Genomic DNA, 19,696 nt, shown 5'->3' with positions numbered 1-19,696 from the left:
CACCCAGAAGAGAGAGAGCACATAACAGGAAAATCCAAGATGTGATTAGATGGACGCTGGCGGCTTAGACACGCTTCAAAGGGAGGACTTTACCTCACCAAGGAAGTTGCACCTTGATAGTTTTACCTGTATCTCCAGACAAGGCAGCTGTGCTTTTACTTCTGGCCAGGAACGAATGTGTGGGCGTCAGCAGTCTGTTAACAACGCTGCTCTCCCATGGACTGAGCTGCAGGCGGCGAGCTAAACGTCACCACATAAGCGAGATGTTAGAAGCATTCTTTCTGGGAGCAAGAGAGTGCAGAGTAACACACCTATCGCTTCCACATGCCAGGCCTTAAAGAGACCAGGTTCTCCAGGGAAGACAGTTGGTGGAGTGGCAGGGTGACAGGAACTCTGCCCAGAGGAGCAGCTATTCTGTAATGCTGCCTTGCATCACGATGTTAAGTTTGTGGTGACTCTGTATTAGTTTTATGAATGCAGATTTTACTAACTATTCTCCTTTTAAGCATCAACGATGACAAAACAGAAATATCATTTCAGCTACAGGTGTGGCATGTGTCACTGACTCATCAAGATGGACAGTGGGTTGATGGCACACACCTCAGCCAAGGGGCTTCCTAAGCACCCTGAATAACCAGCTTCAGCAGAGGCTTTCACAGCTTAATAAAAGACTAAATTTCTGTTTCAATAAAGATATAAAGCATCTCCATTAAATTTTGCTGGCTCTTGGGGCAACTGGGGGAGATTAGATATAATAAAATGAAAAAGGACTCATGCAAAGTTCTGTATGGGATTTCCTTTTGATTTTCCATTCAGCAAACTGGGTTCATTCAGGTCCCTGGTTTGGCAACATAAAAGTTCTGGCGGAGGATGAGAGTAAAGTTGAAGCAAGATCAAATTAATAAGAAAAGCCAAAATCTAATATAAACTTATTAGTTTATTACTAGTGGATGTACAAATAACCTGGAAAATAAATTTAAAATAATGCAATGAAATATAGTCCCAAATTGTATCGGGGCATGGCAAGACCACTGTTAGGAAATGCATGCTCATTACAAATTAATTACTTTGTTTATAATGTTAGCTTCCAGTGATGGTCCGTGAACATATAGTACTACTTTCCAAAAATGTCAGGAAAGGGGCTCGCAAAATCCTATAATATCACTAAAGTAAAGTGATCACATATGTCTATTTTAGAACATACTCCCAAGTCACTTATAAAAAGTCTTTAAAAACTGTCTAAACCAGACAAGGCCACTTCTGTTCCACAAGCAGCAGGTGCAAATCCTCTTGGCTCTGCAGCAATTGTTTTTATAATGATCTTTATATATCCTATCTTAAAGGAATGACATTTAAATTCTAGGAAATTAGTTTTAGTTACTAGGAGACATCTGATGGAAAATGTTGTTAAAGAAAATAACCTCTTCTGTTTGAAAGGAAGTACTGAACTCCATTAAGTACCTTAATTATTTGACTTTGAGAGTGGCTGTTTTGATCAAGGTTTTGGTGAATTTAAGAATCAGTGAACTATTTATTAGACTTTCCGTTTATTAGGAGAGTTTTCATGGTAAAACGATCATATCTGACATTTAGACATAAATAAAAAGATCTGTAATAAAAACTCCTGTAATAGTTACACAGTTAGTAGAATGGCAGTAGGAGAAGTGCTATTATAAACAGTAGTATGGCAGTGTGTATCGTGTATCGACAATGAAGTAAATGTAACCAAAAATTAAAGTACATTCCCAGAATAAAATCAGTGGGGAAAAGTGATTAGGATTAAATGAAAATCTTCAACAGAACTATGTTTTCAATAGACAAGAAAGGGAAGAAGAGAGGAATCCTCCCTTTTCTTAGATAAAATTCAGTAGGATGATTGGTTTAGAAATACAGAGATGGTTTATCATTGAAAGGACTTTATTCCCCCCTCGATTAAGAAGTTCAATTACTTTACTTCTGTGAGTCACTAAGGCATCAATGAAGGAATATGTCTCAAATGAAGATCATTAAAAACTCTCTTTGAGTTGTGTTTAATACAAATCCAAAGAGATTTGTTTTATAGCTCCAACAGAGTAAATGAAAGATTTCTCTAGGAGAAACAGGACTCCACTTCCACCACATTCATAACCACACCCTGAGCAAGAGAGAGTTTTTTTTAGTAAAGGTTAGAATAGGAAAGTTAGTTTATTGTTTTGTTTTTCATCTAGAGAGGTTTGATGTTAAGATGACAAACTCCTGTAGAAAAAGGTATTAATTTTCATGAAACAACTCTATCGTGCTGATTTATTTAAACAGTTAAAAATGAGATACTGACAATTCTTCTACTAGACCGTCCAAGACCAGGGGAGACAGACATTACAGATCCTTGCACTACCACACATCCCCATATGCAGGAAACCACTATTCTGTTCTAGATAATGGGTGCCATGCAGACATCAGGCAACTGTTGCCAGAACCTGATTCTACATAAGAAGCAGGAAACCTAAATATTATATGAAATCTTTGATTTTTTAAGTGATGGCAATGAATTCCACTGAAAACAGGAAAACAATGACAAGAACTCTGCTCGGGTCAAACAGAACATGCCTGTGGACAGAATTCAGCTTTAGGTCTACCAGCTGCTCCTCTGACCTAGATTCTAGGAAAGAATGTATGGACTAATTTTAAGCAAACATAGGCAACTTGATTCTTAACTTTTTGCAAACTCCCTATTCTTCCTTGAGAAAACAGCCAGTTAAGCAGGTAGCTTAACATTAAGAAATACACACTTTCAGTGCAAAAATTTCTAGTGGCAATATTCTCTCTATTGGAGCAAGTATAGAAATCTCTTGGTAATCAGAGGTTTCCTTCAGCTCGGAGCATTTTCAGTCTGTGTGATACTATATCCAGGTGTGATGATCCAAATATTTAGAAACTGGTAGGGCACAGGCACAGAGACAATGGATGCCACTCCTCAGCTCTGGAGGGCCTGGAGAAGTGGATATTTACCAACCAGTATGGACATATTTTAGTATTCTTAAAAACCAGCAGGGCATTCCAGTGGAATGTCAACCCTGATAGTGTCAGAGCCGCGATTTAATATCAGCTTACGGCCTGTGCTGTAGGGCTCAAACAAATCTAGTAATGGTGTAAATCCTTTTAATAGATCTGTCTATAACAGCCTCTAATTTAATAATTTGATAAGAATGCCTTCTAATTTGATAATAAAGCATAGCCACCAGCTTCAAAAAATAGGTAGCAGAAAATAAACTAAATTACTTAAATTTCTAAATTAGAGAAGTACAAATTCAAAAGAATTTCTATTCTCATTAAAAAGCCTAGCCCTCTCACTGTCCTACTGAGGGTTTTCCTAGTTTAAAAAAACATTCCTGGTGTATGGGAGCCCTTGGATAAGCCAAACCATTCTTCCATGCCAACCTTGCCCATCAGACCTGGGAACTGGTCACAGTTCTTTTGATCAGGGGGCAGAGAAGCAGAACTCCCACATTTAGTGCTTTCTCGCCTATCCTATTAGTCCAGCTTAGTATTTGATTTTATAGACCTGCACTATGATTTAAAAGGCAGTTTCCTGATCCCAGATATGAGTGGGTTATTGAACTTCCCTTGACCCTTCCCTCACCCAAAGGAAGAGCGCCTGGAGTCAGCGCTGGTCTAAGGAAGGACATCCTTGAGATTTGTTACTTACAAAGAGTATGTATTTTTATATTGCACAATATTTGTTTTTTTATTTAAAACCATTTGTTACGTAAAACTAATAGTTTATCTTAAAAACTTGATTTTTCCTTGATATATAAACATGTACAATAAAACTTTCATTTTATAAGTAACTCAACATTCCATTAGAGTAAGACCGGGAGATGCAGTGCAGCCACATGGGTTAGGAGCTGCTACCTCTGTCCTAGTTCCTCTCCTCCAATAATTAGCCTGTAGATAGTTAAGTCAAGCCCTTCACCTCTCAGAGACTCTATTACCCCAACTGGAGTAGTCAAGCCATTCAACAAATTTTTCCCCGTTCTAAGATCCTATTACTTAAGAATACCCAATCAGATTCTATCATGCAGAACCTATAAGAGATCTTATTTCTAGTTGACACAGTGTGGTCATTCTATAGAAGCGTGAATAGAATATTGTCCGGTTATTATCCATCTCCCTACTTCCAAACTTAACCCAATTTCAGTTATGGGACTATTAGGAGTGGTAAGCAAGGTTTAACTTAAAAGTACTGTAAAATCCCAATGGTAGTTTGTCTTAGAACCAGGTTCACAAAAGTGTGAAATTAAAGTGCTGAACAATTGTCCAATTCCAAATCACATGCTCTATTTTACTATATATTAAGGAGATGGGTTTGAAAATTAAGGCTATTTATGAATGGAATTTTAATTCATAATACTTTTCTCTAACATATAAAAGACCCCTAATTTGACTACGTGTCTAACACTGACATAGGCAAAAAGAAAAAAAAAAGTAATGGTTTAGGTTAAAAGGCAAGAGGAAGTTATTCAAACATTTACTGCTTTCTTTACGAGATTAGTTATAAGATAACATCAACACATAAAGTAACATGTACTTTACAAATTGGCATAACTTTTATACAATACAAAATACATAAATACACATACACACATACAGAACATGCACACATTACATTCTTTTTAAAGACTATAAATACTGAATCTTTCCCAGTTTCTAAATAAAGCATTCAAAGTAACCATAATTTGTTACTTTCAAAGAGTATGTGTTTTTATATTGCACAATAATTGTTTTTTTATTTAAAATCATTTCAGTTATGTAAAACAAATAGCTTATCTTAAAAGCTTGATTTTTTCCTTGATATATAAATATGTAAAATAAAACTTTCATTTTATAAGTAATTTCACATTCATGTACTGTAAATCCATGGGATGAATAAAACTCAAAATTCAAACAAAACATTAATTGGAGGGCTATGGTTATTACAAATTTTAGAAGGCTTAAATGATAATATTCCTGAATTTAGGTCAAATCCCTTATGAGTAAATGAGTGGACACCAAAAAAAACCCAATCACACACATAAGAAATGCAGTAAGAAAGGTTTGTTAAATGAGAAATAAATTAGCAAAATGAAATCTACCAACATGAATCATGTAAAAAGATTTTTTAGAAAGCCAAAGGCTGGCATTCCCAAAGTACAGATAAAAAGACAGAAACAGTAAGATTGAAGTAAAATAAATGTTCGTAACAAAGATTATTTGCATGTTGGTGGATAAGTGGGTGATTTCTGGAGCTGTAAACTCATTTATTAAGAAGTTGAGAGAAGCACCGCTTCCGTCACTGCTAAATGCAAATCATTCAGCCAAGTTCTACAATGAGAAATGTTCTTGTTGCAAGGAAAATGCTGCTCAGCCGTTTATTGCTTTTTTAACTCTGAAGTTTTTTCTTCCTATTGAAGAAACGTAGGGAAAGCAACTTCAGATGCTTATTTTTAATCTGTAGACATCCAGAAAAAAAAAACCATTAAGTAAATAACAGAACACTTTTTCTTGTTTTCCTTTTGACTGTACCTCTATCTGGAGAATTTAGCAAAGTTGCAGATGAAGAGGAGAGCCGCTTGCTAATGACGGGATCAACATGTTTCGAAAGATTCATGGTGGAAACTGACCGCCTGTCTGGATCTAAAACAAACGGAGATAATGCTAATTGACAGCCAGCATGCAGGATTGCAATTTCCCAGTTCACTGATGGAAGGAAAATCTAGGATTGGATGCTTTCAGCTCTATTACTAGATCCTTCATAATAGCACAGTGTTCTAAGTGGACATTTTAAAGATAACTTAAAGGCTAGAAATAAAATTCATGTCTATAGGACAAAATAAATAACTCAACAGGGAAATTCAAGCATATTGTTATTAATACAACAAATGGATTGAAGATTAAAGGCAGGCCAGTGGAGAACAACTAAAAGGGTGGAAGTGGACTGTGAAGCAAAGAGGATCATCAAACGCCAACGCCTTAATTTCCCAACACGGGAACAATGCCGGTAGTAATGGTGTTGGCAAAACAGAATGCAAACACTAGAATAGCAAGAACTCCAGGCTTTTCTCTAACATATAAAAGGCCCCTAATTTGCTGACACTTCTGCTTGTTGAGTCATTTCACTCAGGTCGTTTCATTACTGAAAAATAGATGAAAAAGTAAGAAAGAAAAAGCAGCACCCTAGGCATGGAAAGGATGGCCACTACGGTATTTCTTTTTTGATACTTAACTTTTTATCATACCTCTGTCCTCTAACATAAAGTTTAGGATTCCAAGTATAGAATCAGCCCACAAATTTGCGCAACACCACTGATAGCAATAAAAAGAAAATCAGAATTCTTTAACTTTGTCCATCCTTCAGTCAAATAATTTTGGAGTAAATCTTAAAGGTTAAGTCAGAAGAGAAATGTTAGCTATATAAAAGGCAAAAATCAGTTGAACTTGCAATTTGTACAGCAGAACCAAGTTGTAACTATGCTCGTTAGCATCTAAATCATGTTCCCTGAATAAAAAGGCATACATAAAAGTCTAAAAAATTTCTTTAAAGAAGTAAAATAAAAATTAAAACCTATTATATTTATCTAAGAGGCTGGTGGATAGGTTTTGTCCTATAACAGCCAAAGTCAAAGGGGATTTGCCATATTTTATTTTCTATTGTTAACTTCTTCTAAAACTAAAAACAAACAAAAATATTTCTTGTGATAGGTGCTCTCAAAACCCAGTTTACATTGGTCTAATTAACCTTGGTAGTAAAAAATTTCGCAGTAAACTTTTCTCTACAGCATAACCATTTCTGGCCTTTATTTACAGTGTACACAGATAAACAAGTGTTTCAGGGGATAAATAAGTGTTCCATCAACATTGGAAATTCCTCTCTTCTACTGGGACTCATTTGTTATAGATGAGGCAATTTAATCATTAAAAAGAGAAAATCCAAAACAAAAACAACCAAACATTTCTGTGACTCAAATTTACACTTAGCTGACAGGTTCTTAGGACAATCCTAACATAAAGAAAATATTTGGGATAGAGTATCAAAAGGAAATCCTACTGATGAAATATGAAGGTCTACAGCACAACGAAGGATATCAAAAATCATTTCCAGGTGATTTTACAGCAACACATTTTTCTCATACTGTTTTATATGCTAAGATTTGGTTGCGATACACTGTGTCTACAAGCAGGTCTAACCTGTGTAGTTAAGGTCATGGAGGCATAATGTGTATTAACATGTATTTACTATATTACTTAAGATAATTTTTAATCATTTCTTTTTCTCACTGAGTAAAACAAATTCACCAAAGGATTTATAAAGAATTGGCTTAAAGAGTATAAAGTTTCATAAACCAGTTCTAACTGATATGCGAGCAGTCAACACACTGATTTAATGTGGGAAATTTTCATTTCTAGGACCTCTCTGTTGCTCAGCAAACACTGACTGAGTGAGTTCCCATCATGAGTCAGGCATTGCTGTGAAGTAACGGGTATTCAAAATGAGGAAAAGACCTGGTCACCACTCTCAAGATCCAAACATCTCTATTCTAGTCTAACAGCAATTTTCTCTAATTTGCAGCCCTTGTAAAAATGGATTTTATCCAACATCTCATAAATACAACACGTTTCTCTTGCTCTGAGTGGCAGTGATAAAGGTCCTATGTTAAACTCTTGAGAGTGGAAGTCAGAATTAAAGCTAAGCCACTTTATTTTTCCCTCAAAAATGTTTCAAAAATCTGTGAAAGTATAATTCTGCCATATACATGTAAAACGTGACACCAAGAAAAAGAAAAATAAGTTTATAAAAATATATACCATGACAGCTTTTCTGCGTGGAACATATATGTAAAACTATCCCTAGAATAAAAATGATTCTTATGATCACAGATGTGATATGTGCGCCACAAGGACCTCTGAGCCAAGAAAAAAAATCCTTTCAAATTTCATTTATTGTCATAGGAAAATAAGTTGTGGTAATATGCTTTTAGATTCTTTAAAATAAGGAGGCTACTGAATTTTAGGAATGAAAGGGAATAGAGCAAACAAACCAAATGCCATAGTTATTTAGATTAAAACTAAAAGCAAAACAGTGGTACTGACTTGGGGATGGGGGTAGGGGAGTCAAATTGGATATCCTTTGGTCCCAGGTAATTTATTAGCTACAAACATTTTTCAAAGGTTTTATCCAAATTATCACTTGAAGAAAAAGGAAACACATCACATGTATTTATTTCAACACCTTTAAGTCACCGGAGTTGTACTATCACACTTAACAAACACTGTGCCACGTCCCAGATCTAGGTCTATGCAACAGGATATTAAGCATGCATTATGCTAAGGTACTTGATGGCTCAGCTATTCATGAAGTGGCCCGAGGTCTGAGATGCTAGCTACAGGTCAGGCAATCAGCAACCACAGAGATGTCTGTACCAGGTTTTTTAGTACCACCAAAAGTTGTGAAGTGGTGGTCCAGGACTGCTAAATCGAGAAAGGTGAATGATGATTCAACAAAACCACCTGGGGACAGAATGTAAGACAATGATTCTTCAAAGTAAATTAAAAAAAAAAAAAAGGTTATTCGACTCACACAAATGAAAAAGGACTGACACACTAAATTCAAGGTGTGTTGAATTTACAGTACAAAAAGAAAGGCTTTCACTAGATCCCAATTTTAGTAAGATTTGATATCCATTCAAGATCAAGGGAATAGCTTTGATATCTACGACTATTTCTAACTTCAGAACCTTCACCTTCTCTTGCAAAGCACTTGTATCACACTTTAGGGTGAGAATACACAAGCTCATAGTATTGATTTTGAGCAGGCAATATTGCTATGATTCTTTCAGAGAAAAAGAAAACCTGTTCCATAATCCTAAAACCTTTATGCAAATGAATTACTTAAAGTAATGTAGAGTTGAAACTGGTATGTTTATTTAGAAACACTGCATAGATTCTTCCTCTTCAAGGAATTTTTTAACAAAGAAAAGCAGCCTGGGTTAAGGGACAGAACCTCATCTTCTTACCTCCATCACCCTCTTATCCTCAAACAGGAGAAGCATCATTGGAGTTTATTTCAGCAGCATTTTTATTTTGCAAACATTGACTTAGAAAAAAGCTAAATGCAATTTTACCATCCAGGGAAGAAATAGTGATTTTAAAAGAGTCACTGTTTACCTGCAGTGTGGATGTTGGGGCTTCCATGGAGCGGGCCTCCCCATGACCACCGGTTATGCTTCTGTTTTGGCTTCTGGCTCCTCTCCATTGTGCGCCGTACAACAGCTTCATGGCGCTCCTTAAATGGAACAGAGGAGGTGATGATAAGGTTCAACCTGGTTGTGTGGCTTCTTCAACTTTAGGCAGAGTGGAGTGAGAGGTACTACTGAAATTCTGACCTTAGCACTCCTAATCTTTACCTTAAGGTCAGAGTAATACCAACCTGGCTCGGTTACAGATACAACAGGCGCTTAAATGATCCTTATTATTACTACTGAGAGAGGCTTTCATTAACTCACATAAGCACGGCGGTATAAGTCTTAGCTCAAACAGATGCTACACAGGTGGCACCACATCTAAAAAACAGAATTTAGAATCTGAGGATGTGGGTAACCCTAATTCCATGACTAAGTTGTATGACCTTGTTCAATTTGCCCATTCTGAACCTAAATTTCTACTTCTGCAAAAACTGATATAGAACACTCAAGGATTCAGTAAAGGTTAAATGAGACAATCCACCTGAAAATGTTTGTAAAAGCCCTACAGGGACCTCATTACATGGAGCGGTCTTGATACTACCATACAGATGAACCCGAACATAAATAAGTTATAGGTCTAAGGTTCCATCAAGCCCGGGCCCTACGTAGGAAAATGGCCGATGTGAAAAGAGCACGGGGTGCCCTTGATGGATTGTGTGGGACAGAGGAATTTAGTAAGGGAAGTTTGGTTGCCTGCTATATGGTGCACAATGTAAACCTTCTCTTCTTTATGAAATCTTCAGTAAATTTTGTATTGATTACTAATAAAAAATAATGTTATAGGTCTATAAACTTTTCAAGTTTCTGTGGCAATAATAAGCACCACCACACATTTTCTACCTGCCTTCCACACCCAACCTCCGACAAACTGTGACCATCTGGAAAGCTGATATTTCGCTGTGTGTCCATCCCAGCACCTCCACGGGTGGGTTCACAGTAAGCGTGCGGCATTTCTGGGACAGACAAGCCTCCTGCTTCTGCCCGGGGCCGCACCTCACCTTATCCTCCTCGAGCCTCTGCCTCCGCTTTTCCTCCACAGCAGCCCTCCTCTGCTCCTCCTTCAGCCTCTGCTCCTCCAGCTTCTTCTTCCGCTCTTCCAGGTGCTTCTCATAGTGCTGCCTGGCTCGCTCTTCTCTTTCTAACCAGATTATTTCTCTTGCAGCTTCATGAAATCAAACACAGGCAGGTGTACAGCTTCAACAGTTAGGGCTATAAAAGGGGCCTGACACTGAACAAATACTGGTTCTTTCGTTTTGTATTAACCAAGCCTGGCCTCTGCTTTGCTCAGATTTTTAGGAAAAATGTACGCCTGTTAATTTTTAGCATAACTTAATATGCTCACAGTGAGATCAAAGAAGATGGACTGAATTCTACTCTCTGGGAACCCCTTACCATTCTGTAGTTTCAGATAATACTACACTTTGTATATTATGACTATAGAATAATGCATATATCACATGCTCTGCTCTCAGTTCTGATATTGTTAGAATGCCCTCAAAACCAACAGTACCACATCTGTCTCTTCCTTTTTAAAAGATGTGATATCTTCCAAGATGGAAAGTCTGTTGACTACATTCATTTCAACACAACATTGGTTCTCTGAAAGCATTCAAAGAATTTGAGAGAAAATCCCAAAGACTGATAGCTTATAAGATACATGCCATGCCTCACAGATGTATCACACTGAATCAGCTGAGCAATGTGAGGGACCAAGTAAGCAGCTGATCTTGTATCTGAACAGCTCACCATCTAGTTAGATAAGAATATCTACAAGCTGGAAGAAAACACACAATTCAAAACGTATTGCTCAGTGATGGACTATTTCTTTTCTTCTTTACTTATGCATGTTCCTTCCTCATTTTAGGGGAAGATACACCCCAGAAAACTATTTTAATAGGTTGCTTCCTTGAGCTGTGATAACACATCATTAATACTATCACACACTGCAGGCAAAAGCATCCAAATAAAGTTCAGAGCATAAACCTTGAGGACATTAAATGGCATATAAACGAAAATATAACTTTTTAAGAGGAAAAAGAGAAATTGAGAATATTTCAGCTTTCTCTGAATGTTTAATATTGAAGATTCTGAATTTCTGCTACCATTAAGTCTTTCCAAAGTTATTTTCTTGAGGAGGCAGTTCTACTGAAAGGGCTCTTAGTTGACTTCACTTTTCCAGAAGCAAGAGGATGAGGACAGTCCAGATGAGTCTGTCCTCTGATACCATGCAGGGTGCCGCAAAGAAGGCATGGGACGTGCAGGGAGGGGTCTGGGTTCTCCCAGCAGCTCCGCCCAAACGGCAGGTGAGACCTGGGACGTGTTCATTTGGGTTTCAGACATCAAAAGAGGAGGAAAAGTTCCTTCCAATTTTAAAAGTCCATCATTCTAAAGAAGCTCTCAGGGCCAAGTTAAAAATTTAAATAAAAGCACATAGAATATGCACAATAAATATTTGCTGACTAAGTGAAAAAAAAACCACTATAAGAACACATGTTGAAAATAACAAAAGAATGTAATTCTAACACTTTCTTAAGATGCACTTACTGTGATCACACACCTCAGGCACCAAGAATGGATGGGGGCCATAGGCAGGGTAAAGAAACTGATTTGGACCCTGAAACCTGGAGATAGGCAGTATGATTCATTTATTTCTTTACTCTTAGCTTTCAAACACATAGTGTTTGACTTTTATACCCTGTTTTGAGGAAAAGTTCAGATTATTTGAGGACACTATGTAATAGTTCCCTTTCCTGTAAGAGATCCAGAAGCCAAAAAGATGAAATGTTTATGAAGTATTAAGAAAATAACTGGTAAGGTAAAATTTATAAAGTAAGAAGAGTTTATCAATTCACAGATTAATCTTCCTTTTTAAATAATGCTTTTCATCAGCTATTTTGTTGATCATGAATATTTGTGATCATTTCCTTATTAAACTGAAACTCCACTGATTTCTAAAATCCTACCTAAACTTGGTCTTAATATCCTTATTTGGCCTTACTCTGTATTGGCTCCCCCAAATAGCCTTTCAGTTCTAATTATACCTGTCTCCTTACTACATCTCCCAAACAAACCACGCTCCCCGAGCCCCTCTGCTCCCATTGTTGCCCTGTTGAGAAAGCTGCCATCATTTTTTATCTAAACCAATCCAACCATTAGATCAATAGCCTCATAATAACAGTATATTTCTGAATCACCTTTGGAGGTATGTATATGTTGAGATACTGGTTCAAATACAGATTCTTGGGCTTCAACCCTCACATTCATGTCTACTAATTCTAGGATGGAACCCAGTAATCAATGTTTTTAACAATCCTCCCAGGTGACTCTAGCTGGTCCCAACTGGTCTATTGATGGCATGTGGAGGAACGATGCCCTTAAAGTCTTTTGTAGAAGCTTCGTCTTTTCCAGGGGCCACTGCTGCTCTTATGACATGTACCACAAACTTCAGCTTTCTGATTTCCATGTAGCAAAAGTCTCCTCCACCCTTTTTTTCACTCACCACTGTGCTTTCCACAACTTGAACCCATCCAAGGGTCATAATAATTACTTCCTGATTCATTCACTTCTACCTGTGTGGTCTTGGGCAAGTCACTTAACCTCCCTATACCTCACTTCTGTCAGGATAAACTGTAGTCAAACATAGGACCTTCCTCATAGACTTACTGTTAGGGATACAAGAGTAATTACACTTAACATAAAATAGTTCTCTGAACTTAATGAACAGTCAATAATTATTAGCTATTATCACCAAGATTGTCATCATAATTTCGAGTCAGTTCTTAAGGTTGTGCTATATACATCACAGCAGGGCTAGATATTATTACAATAATAGTTTTACCCCAAATAATCTTTTAAAGGAGTAATATTTCTTTAAATGGCAAACTCTTGAGTTCCACTTCTATATTCTACCAGGAAGTGGAGGTCTTACTGCAGTGCCTTTAAACAACCATCTACTTTAAATAGTCATACAGAGAGTAGGCAAATGGTGAAACAGCAAACAACATGTGCATATTATTGCAGAGTATGCTGGTGAATGCTAGGATTAATACCAAGTATAGATCATGCAATCTTTTAGATGCTTTCAGAAGCATAACACATAAAATATTTCAATTGTTAAAAAAGAATTGAAAGTTAATTTACTCTAAGAGGCTTCATTCTTTAAAATATCCCTATGAATGATAGATAGTGTCAAAGTCTTACATTTTCTCATTAAGAAATGAAACCTTGGAACACAAGAAAAAAATCAACTGCTACAGAACGAATTGTGTCTCCTCCAAAATTCTTATGTTGAAGCCCTACTGTTCAGTGTGCCTATCTGGAGAGAGGACCGTTAGGACGTAATCATGGTGAGGCCCTAATCCAACAGGATTCCTGTCCTTACTGAAGGAGACACCAGAGAGCCCTCCTGCTCCCTCTCTCCATGCTCAGAGGAAAGACAGAGCAACCATCTGCAGGCCAGCAAGAGACCTCTCTTCAGAAACTGAGCCTGCTGAGACCCTGACTTTGGAACTCATCGCCTCCAGAACTGTCAGAAGATAAATTTCTATTGTGCAAGCCACCCATTCTATGGTATTTTTTTTAGGGCAGCCTGAGCAGACTAATACCATGATTCATTATTTAAATTATTAACAATCACTAATTTCATAGAGGCAGGTCTATAAAAAAAGAGCCTGTCCATAAAAAGGAATCATGATGAATATTATCAACCTTTACTCTTGGGAAGTTATCATTTTCCCTGGAATCTGGGATCATAATACAAAATGAAATGAAAATCCACTGTAGTCCCTGACATACTGAACATTAACAAGTCAGTCCCATCCCTGAGCTGCTGCCACCAGGATTATATTTCAGTGACACCCTAACAGTGTATCGGTACCACATACCTACTCAATAAATGGAGGTAACTGTAGTGAGCGAATCTTTATGACAATCATACCAATCCCAGTCCTAATGCCACAGAGAGAATACATCTAGCAGGAAGCACAGGGAGCACAGACTCTGCGGGCAGGGCACTCATGGGCTGCGCAGACTCACCCCACCAGCTGCAATCAACTGCCCAGGGCCCAGCCTGGCCTCTCAGCAAGCTTACATCTGTGTGCATGGAGAACGTGTTTCACTGCATATGAGGGGAAAAGAATGTGACATTCCAAGAACTGAGCAATGAACCTCTGAAACATACAGAGGTGTTATGTCAGTGTCTCATTAACATAAAGAAGGGTTTTAAGTGTCCATCAGTAGATGAATGGATAAAGAAGAGATAGTACATATGCACAATGGAATATTATTCAGCCATAAGAAGAAAACAAATACTATCATTTGCAACAACATGAATGGAGCTAGAGGATATTATGTTCAGTGAAATAAGCCAGGCGGAGAAAGACAAGTACCAAATGATTTCACTCATTTGTGGAGTATAAGAACAAAGGAAAACTGAAGAAACAAAACAGCAGCAGACTCACAGACTCCAAGAAGGGACTAGCGGTTATCAAAGGGGAGAGGATGAGGATGGAGGGAGAAAGGGATTGAGGGGCATTATGATTGGCACACATGGTGTGGGGGGTGGTCATGGGGAAGGCAGTATAGTATAGAGAAGACAAGTAGTGACTCTATAGCATCTTACTATGCCAATGGACAGTGACTACAATGGGGTGTGTGGGGGACTTGATAAGATGGGTGAATGTAATAACCACAATGTTCCTCATGTGAAACCTTTATAAGATCATATATCAATGATACCTTAATAAAAAAAAAGATATGGAAGGTTTTGAGTAGGTTCCTGGTCACACTGGGTACCAGAATAGCCAGTAATATCATGAAATCAGAAAATGACAAGTGATAACAGCTGAGTTCGGGCCTTGATTCTGCCACCAACTGTGTGATCTTGGGAAAATCAGTCAACCTCTCTGAGTTCTAAATTAGAGGGTATGTATAAAATGATCTCTGAGATCTTTTCCAATTACCTTCCATGACTCAGTTTTTTGTTTTCTCCTTTGAGAACATGTGTGGAATTATAATTAGGTTTCTTTTTGTTCTGATTTCTTTTTTAGCTTAGTTTAATGATAATGGAACCATCTTAATTTCTTAAGATTTTATAAATGAACCATGGTTATATAACATTTTACCATAAAGGTAAACTGGTTGAGAGGTATACAGGAACTTCTGTACTATCTTTACATCTGATCTATAATTCTAAAATTATTCCTCAAAAAACAGTATTTAAAGCAAAAACAATATAAAAAATAAATGTATCTATGCCTGGATGCCACCCCAGATGGTGAATCAGAATCCTTGGGGAGGTGTCTGGGCATCTGCAATTTTGAAATCTTCCCCAGTGGTTCTAATATACCATGAGGGTTGAGGACTACTGTGTTTTTTTTTTTTATTAAAGTGGCATTGATATACAGTCTTATGTTGGTTTCAAATATACTTACAAGGTGGTTCAACAGTTACCCATATTATTAAATCCTCACCCACTCTAGTGTGGTCACTGTCTATTAACGTAGAAAGATGCTACAGAATCATTAACTGCATTCTCCATTCTGTACTACTGTCCCTGTCACCAGCTTACATTGTGACTATGAATTATTGTGCCCCTTAGTCTCCTTCCCTTTCCCCACCCAACCTCCCCAACCCCTCCGCCTTCACAACAACTAGTCCCTTCTCAGTGTCTATGAGTCTACTACTTGATTTTGAATGTTAAACTTTTTATCTTTATGCTTTATCTCAGCAATTATTGTGATTATAGATCCTCAACTTATGATGGGGTTACATCCCAATAAACCCATCGAAAGAAAATACCCTGAGCTGAAAATGCATTTAATACACGTAACCGACTGAACATCATAGTTTAGCCTAGCCTGCCTTAAATGTGCTTAGCACACTTACATTAGCCTACAGTTGGGCAAGCTCATCTGACACAAAGGCTATGTTATAATAAAGTGTTGGATATCTCATGGAATTTATTGAATACTGTACCGCAAGAGAAAAACATAATGGTTGTATGGGTACAGAATGGTTGGAAATGTATCAGTTGTTTACCCTAGGATCACATGGCTGACTAGGAGCTGAGGCTGGCTTCTCTGCCCAGCATTATGAGAGAGGATTGTAACATATATTGCTGACTTGTGAGAAGACATAAATTCAAAATTCAAAGTGCACTTTCTACTGTATGTGTAGTGTTTTCATGCCACTTTAAAGCTGAAAAATCCTAAATCAAACCATCATAAGTTGGGGACTATCTGTACTAACTTCAGATTTCAAAATAAAATTAAAAACAACAAAAATTTTAAAAATCTCAAGCAACCAAAACAGATATTACTAAGCCCATGCACAAAAAGTCCTTCAAAAAATAAGTAAATGATAATTATTCTTACAAAGTTTTCCCAAAGGTTTTATCATCTATGGATTCATCTAAAATTTAGTTGATTCTACTTTCATTTAAATTTTCAAATAATTTAATTTTCACATTACTATGAAAACACTGATTGACTATACATGCTAATAATAACTACTCTTAAAAAAAAAGGACTCTCATGGCTTAACCTAGCTCATGAACTCTATGCAGGGGGTGGAATGGAAAAAGAGCAGCTTTGTAGGAAATCCTATTTCATTTAATAGTTAAGAAATGGTAATGAAAAGGTAACCACAGAAAGGATGAAAGCACAACTTCCAAATTAATGAGGGGAATTAAGGAAGAAACAGGACTTGCATCAAACCAACCTTATCCTCTATCCCTATACCACTAACGAGTAAAAAGGGAAAAAACAGTTTAAAAAATAAGCTAAAAGGAATAAAATCAAGCCTATTGACTGAGATCTTAAACCTTAAGGACTGAACCTCAAGCCTAAGATTGAGACTTTAAGATGGGGCCCAAACCAAAACATCCAGTTAAGCTGTTTGAAAGAAACAAACCTAAAATAAAGGTGCAGAAATAAAAGAGTAAGCAAATAGCTATCAGGCAAATGAGAACAAAGCAGCAATAAATGTGGGAAGATCACTACCAGACAAAATGGAATTAAAGATAAAATGAGGAAAAAGACAACCTTCACTGAAGGAGTGCAATAGCTCTCCCAGGACCTCATGGTCTCAAAGAAAAAGAATTGCAATTTTAACTCAGTTCTACCTCCAAAGCCTGTACACTGAGTTACTAAATGGTATTGTCTGCTTAAAATTTCTGCTTGGATTTCCCAGTCAGATCCATCACACAACCTTATTTGATGACACATTCATCCCTGTCCCAAGCTAGAGCCTGCTCTGTCTTCTCTGTTCTGATACCAGATTCATGACCTCAAATGGTCTGCAAAGTTAGACACCTCAGGGGCCTCTGCAATTTGCTCTAACCAGATGCTCTAACCTAACTCAACACTTGCAAACAACTGATCCTATCGTTTTACTGCAAACATCTCTCAAATTCAGTGTCTTTTCTCCCATTTCTTTGTTACCATTGTAAGCAAGCCCTCACTCCTGTCTCATTTCTTCTGATGTTTCATTATTGCCTCTTCAGATCTATCCTGCACACTGTTCTCAGAGACACATTTTCCAGAAAGAAAATTTGATAACATGATTTTATTTGAAAATGTGTTGGGTGCCCATTAGCTCCTCCGTTCAACTTCTTAGATTTGCCATATCATCATGTACCTTAACTTTATACACTCGATCTTTTACCTAAAATAATTCCTCCTACCTAGCAAACATTGACCTCTTTCAAGTCATAGGCCAAATGCCCCGTCCCGTGAAGAGCCTTCCCCAACAGCAAGAGTATTAAATAGCTCCACTCAGACTTCCATTACTGGACCTGTACTCCAGGTTCTAACTACTCTGCTCTTACCTGTTTGTGAGTCCTTCCTCATATTCACATCTAGTTCAACGGATGGTTAAAGTAAGCTTGATGAGTAAACAAGCTAAAGAGTCCAAGAATTTCTGGAGTTCCAAGCAGAGTGACAGTCACTAGGCCTTTGTGTTAATTCAAAGCCTTTTCAACTGGTCAGTAAAACTAAATATTATCCTGGGGAGCTGCTTGGTAATAAGTGCGACCTTGCTGGATACCCATAGCATGGTCTCCCACCCGAGGGGGATTCCTACTCTGCCTTCTTCCCTGTACACGGCGGCAGACATATGGGACAGCGGTTCAAACCTGTGGAAGACCAAGAGCCTTCTTTACACATGGGCCACGGGCTTGTGAAAGAAAGCAATACTGTCTCAGCCCTTCCTATCTTCAGGGCCTGGCAGAAAGGAGTGTTTGGCTTCTCCTGGAGTAAATGGAGTTATGCTAAAGCACAGAAATCAACTGTTGTCCTTCAAATCCTTTTGTTACTGCCTCAACCCAAATCCACTTTCACTCTTCAAGGAGTGTTGCCATTCCCTTCACTTGGCTGTCTTACCTCGATGGTCCTGCTGGACCAGGAAGCACAAAAATCCCTCTATCTCGGCCTCCCTTTAGCTCAGAAGCAGACTTCTCCAGTCCCAGGCATCCAAATCAGTATCTGCGGAATCACATGACCTGCCATTCCCATCTTTATCACCCTCATAATCACGGTGAGATGTCTTTGGCTCTTGCTTCGTGCTGACACCAAGTGATTTATACGCATTATCTTCACAGCCACTCTATAAGTTAGACACTACTACTAAATTTGTTTTATTATGTGAAGTCTAAGATAGAGAGAAATGAAGTAACCTGCCTGATGTCTCACAGTCAGTGGTGGAACTGGAATTCAAACTCTGGACTGTCTGACTTTAGAAGCAAACAATGTGCAATTATGCTGAAGGACATGGTTTGAACACCTCCCAGTGATTAAGCTGCTGCTCTAGATGGTGGAAAGCTGGTCATCTAACACGAAGATCGTGATCTTTTAATACCACTTTAGGCCTTTTATCATCATCTGTTTACAAGACCCCTTACTTCTCAGGTTTGAAATCTTTTAATCTTCAGCCTGAAAGAAAGTAAATTTAGGAGAAGCAAAATTAATGCCTGCTTAGTCAGACTGATTCATTTGATGTTAAAGCTTCAGCCTCTGAGTTACCTAATCTGTTCTGCAACAAGCACTTACTCTTTCCAGTCCTGAGCTTGACTCGTGATAGAGCTGCTTTGGTATGTGCTGAGGTACACAACCCTCCCACTAACATGCATTCAGGTCCCTTAGCTGTTCATAACTGCCTGACCATCTTAGGCAGCATATACAATATATTATATAATATATTCATTAAGTGACAACTGGAGAAGATCAGGTGCCAAGATTAGTCATAGATATGTCAAAGTTTTATCCAGTAGAAATTTGGATTAGAAGGATTGCTTTCCCAAAGCTCGTATTTTTTTGTGGATAGTCTTGTCAAAAAACAATGACTGTCCTACTCAAATAACGTGAACTGTGAAATTAGGGGCAGTTTCACTAATGACTCTACTCAGGGGTAGAGCATTACTGATTGTTTATTAATTCACCCTA

The 19,696-nt window shown here is 37.7% G+C and overlaps 1 protein-coding gene across 7 annotated transcripts in view; it reads right to left on the bottom strand.

Annotated features, from left to right (window-relative positions):
• Positions 1–19,696, bottom strand: part of MAP7 (microtubule associated protein 7) — a 172,103-nt gene that overhangs the window by 28,495 nt on the left and 123,912 nt on the right. For 5 of the 7 annotated variants that reach the window (XM_036903704.2, XM_057489161.1, XM_036903702.2 and 2 more), the window contains exons 4-7: positions 10,256–10,419; positions 9,181–9,298; positions 5,542–5,652; positions 127–240 (exon numbers count right to left, since the gene is read on the bottom strand). In XM_036903704.2, coding sequence (XP_036759599.2) covers positions 127–240; positions 5,542–5,652; positions 9,181–9,298; positions 10,256–10,419 — 507 coding nt within the window. The remainder of the gene's footprint in view (positions 1–126; positions 241–5,541; positions 5,653–9,180; positions 9,299–10,255; positions 10,420–19,696) is intronic. The other 2 variants (XM_036903706.2, XM_036903707.2) reach the window with 1 other exon arrangement.

This window comes from Manis pentadactyla, chromosome 12 (assembly GCF_030020395.1).
Source record: "Manis pentadactyla isolate mManPen7 chromosome 12, mManPen7.hap1, whole genome shotgun sequence".
NCBI lineage: Eukaryota > Metazoa > Chordata > Mammalia > Pholidota > Manidae > Manis > Manis pentadactyla.
Note: the sequence above shows the minus strand (reverse complement) of the source record. Positions and strands in the feature narration are given on the sequence as shown.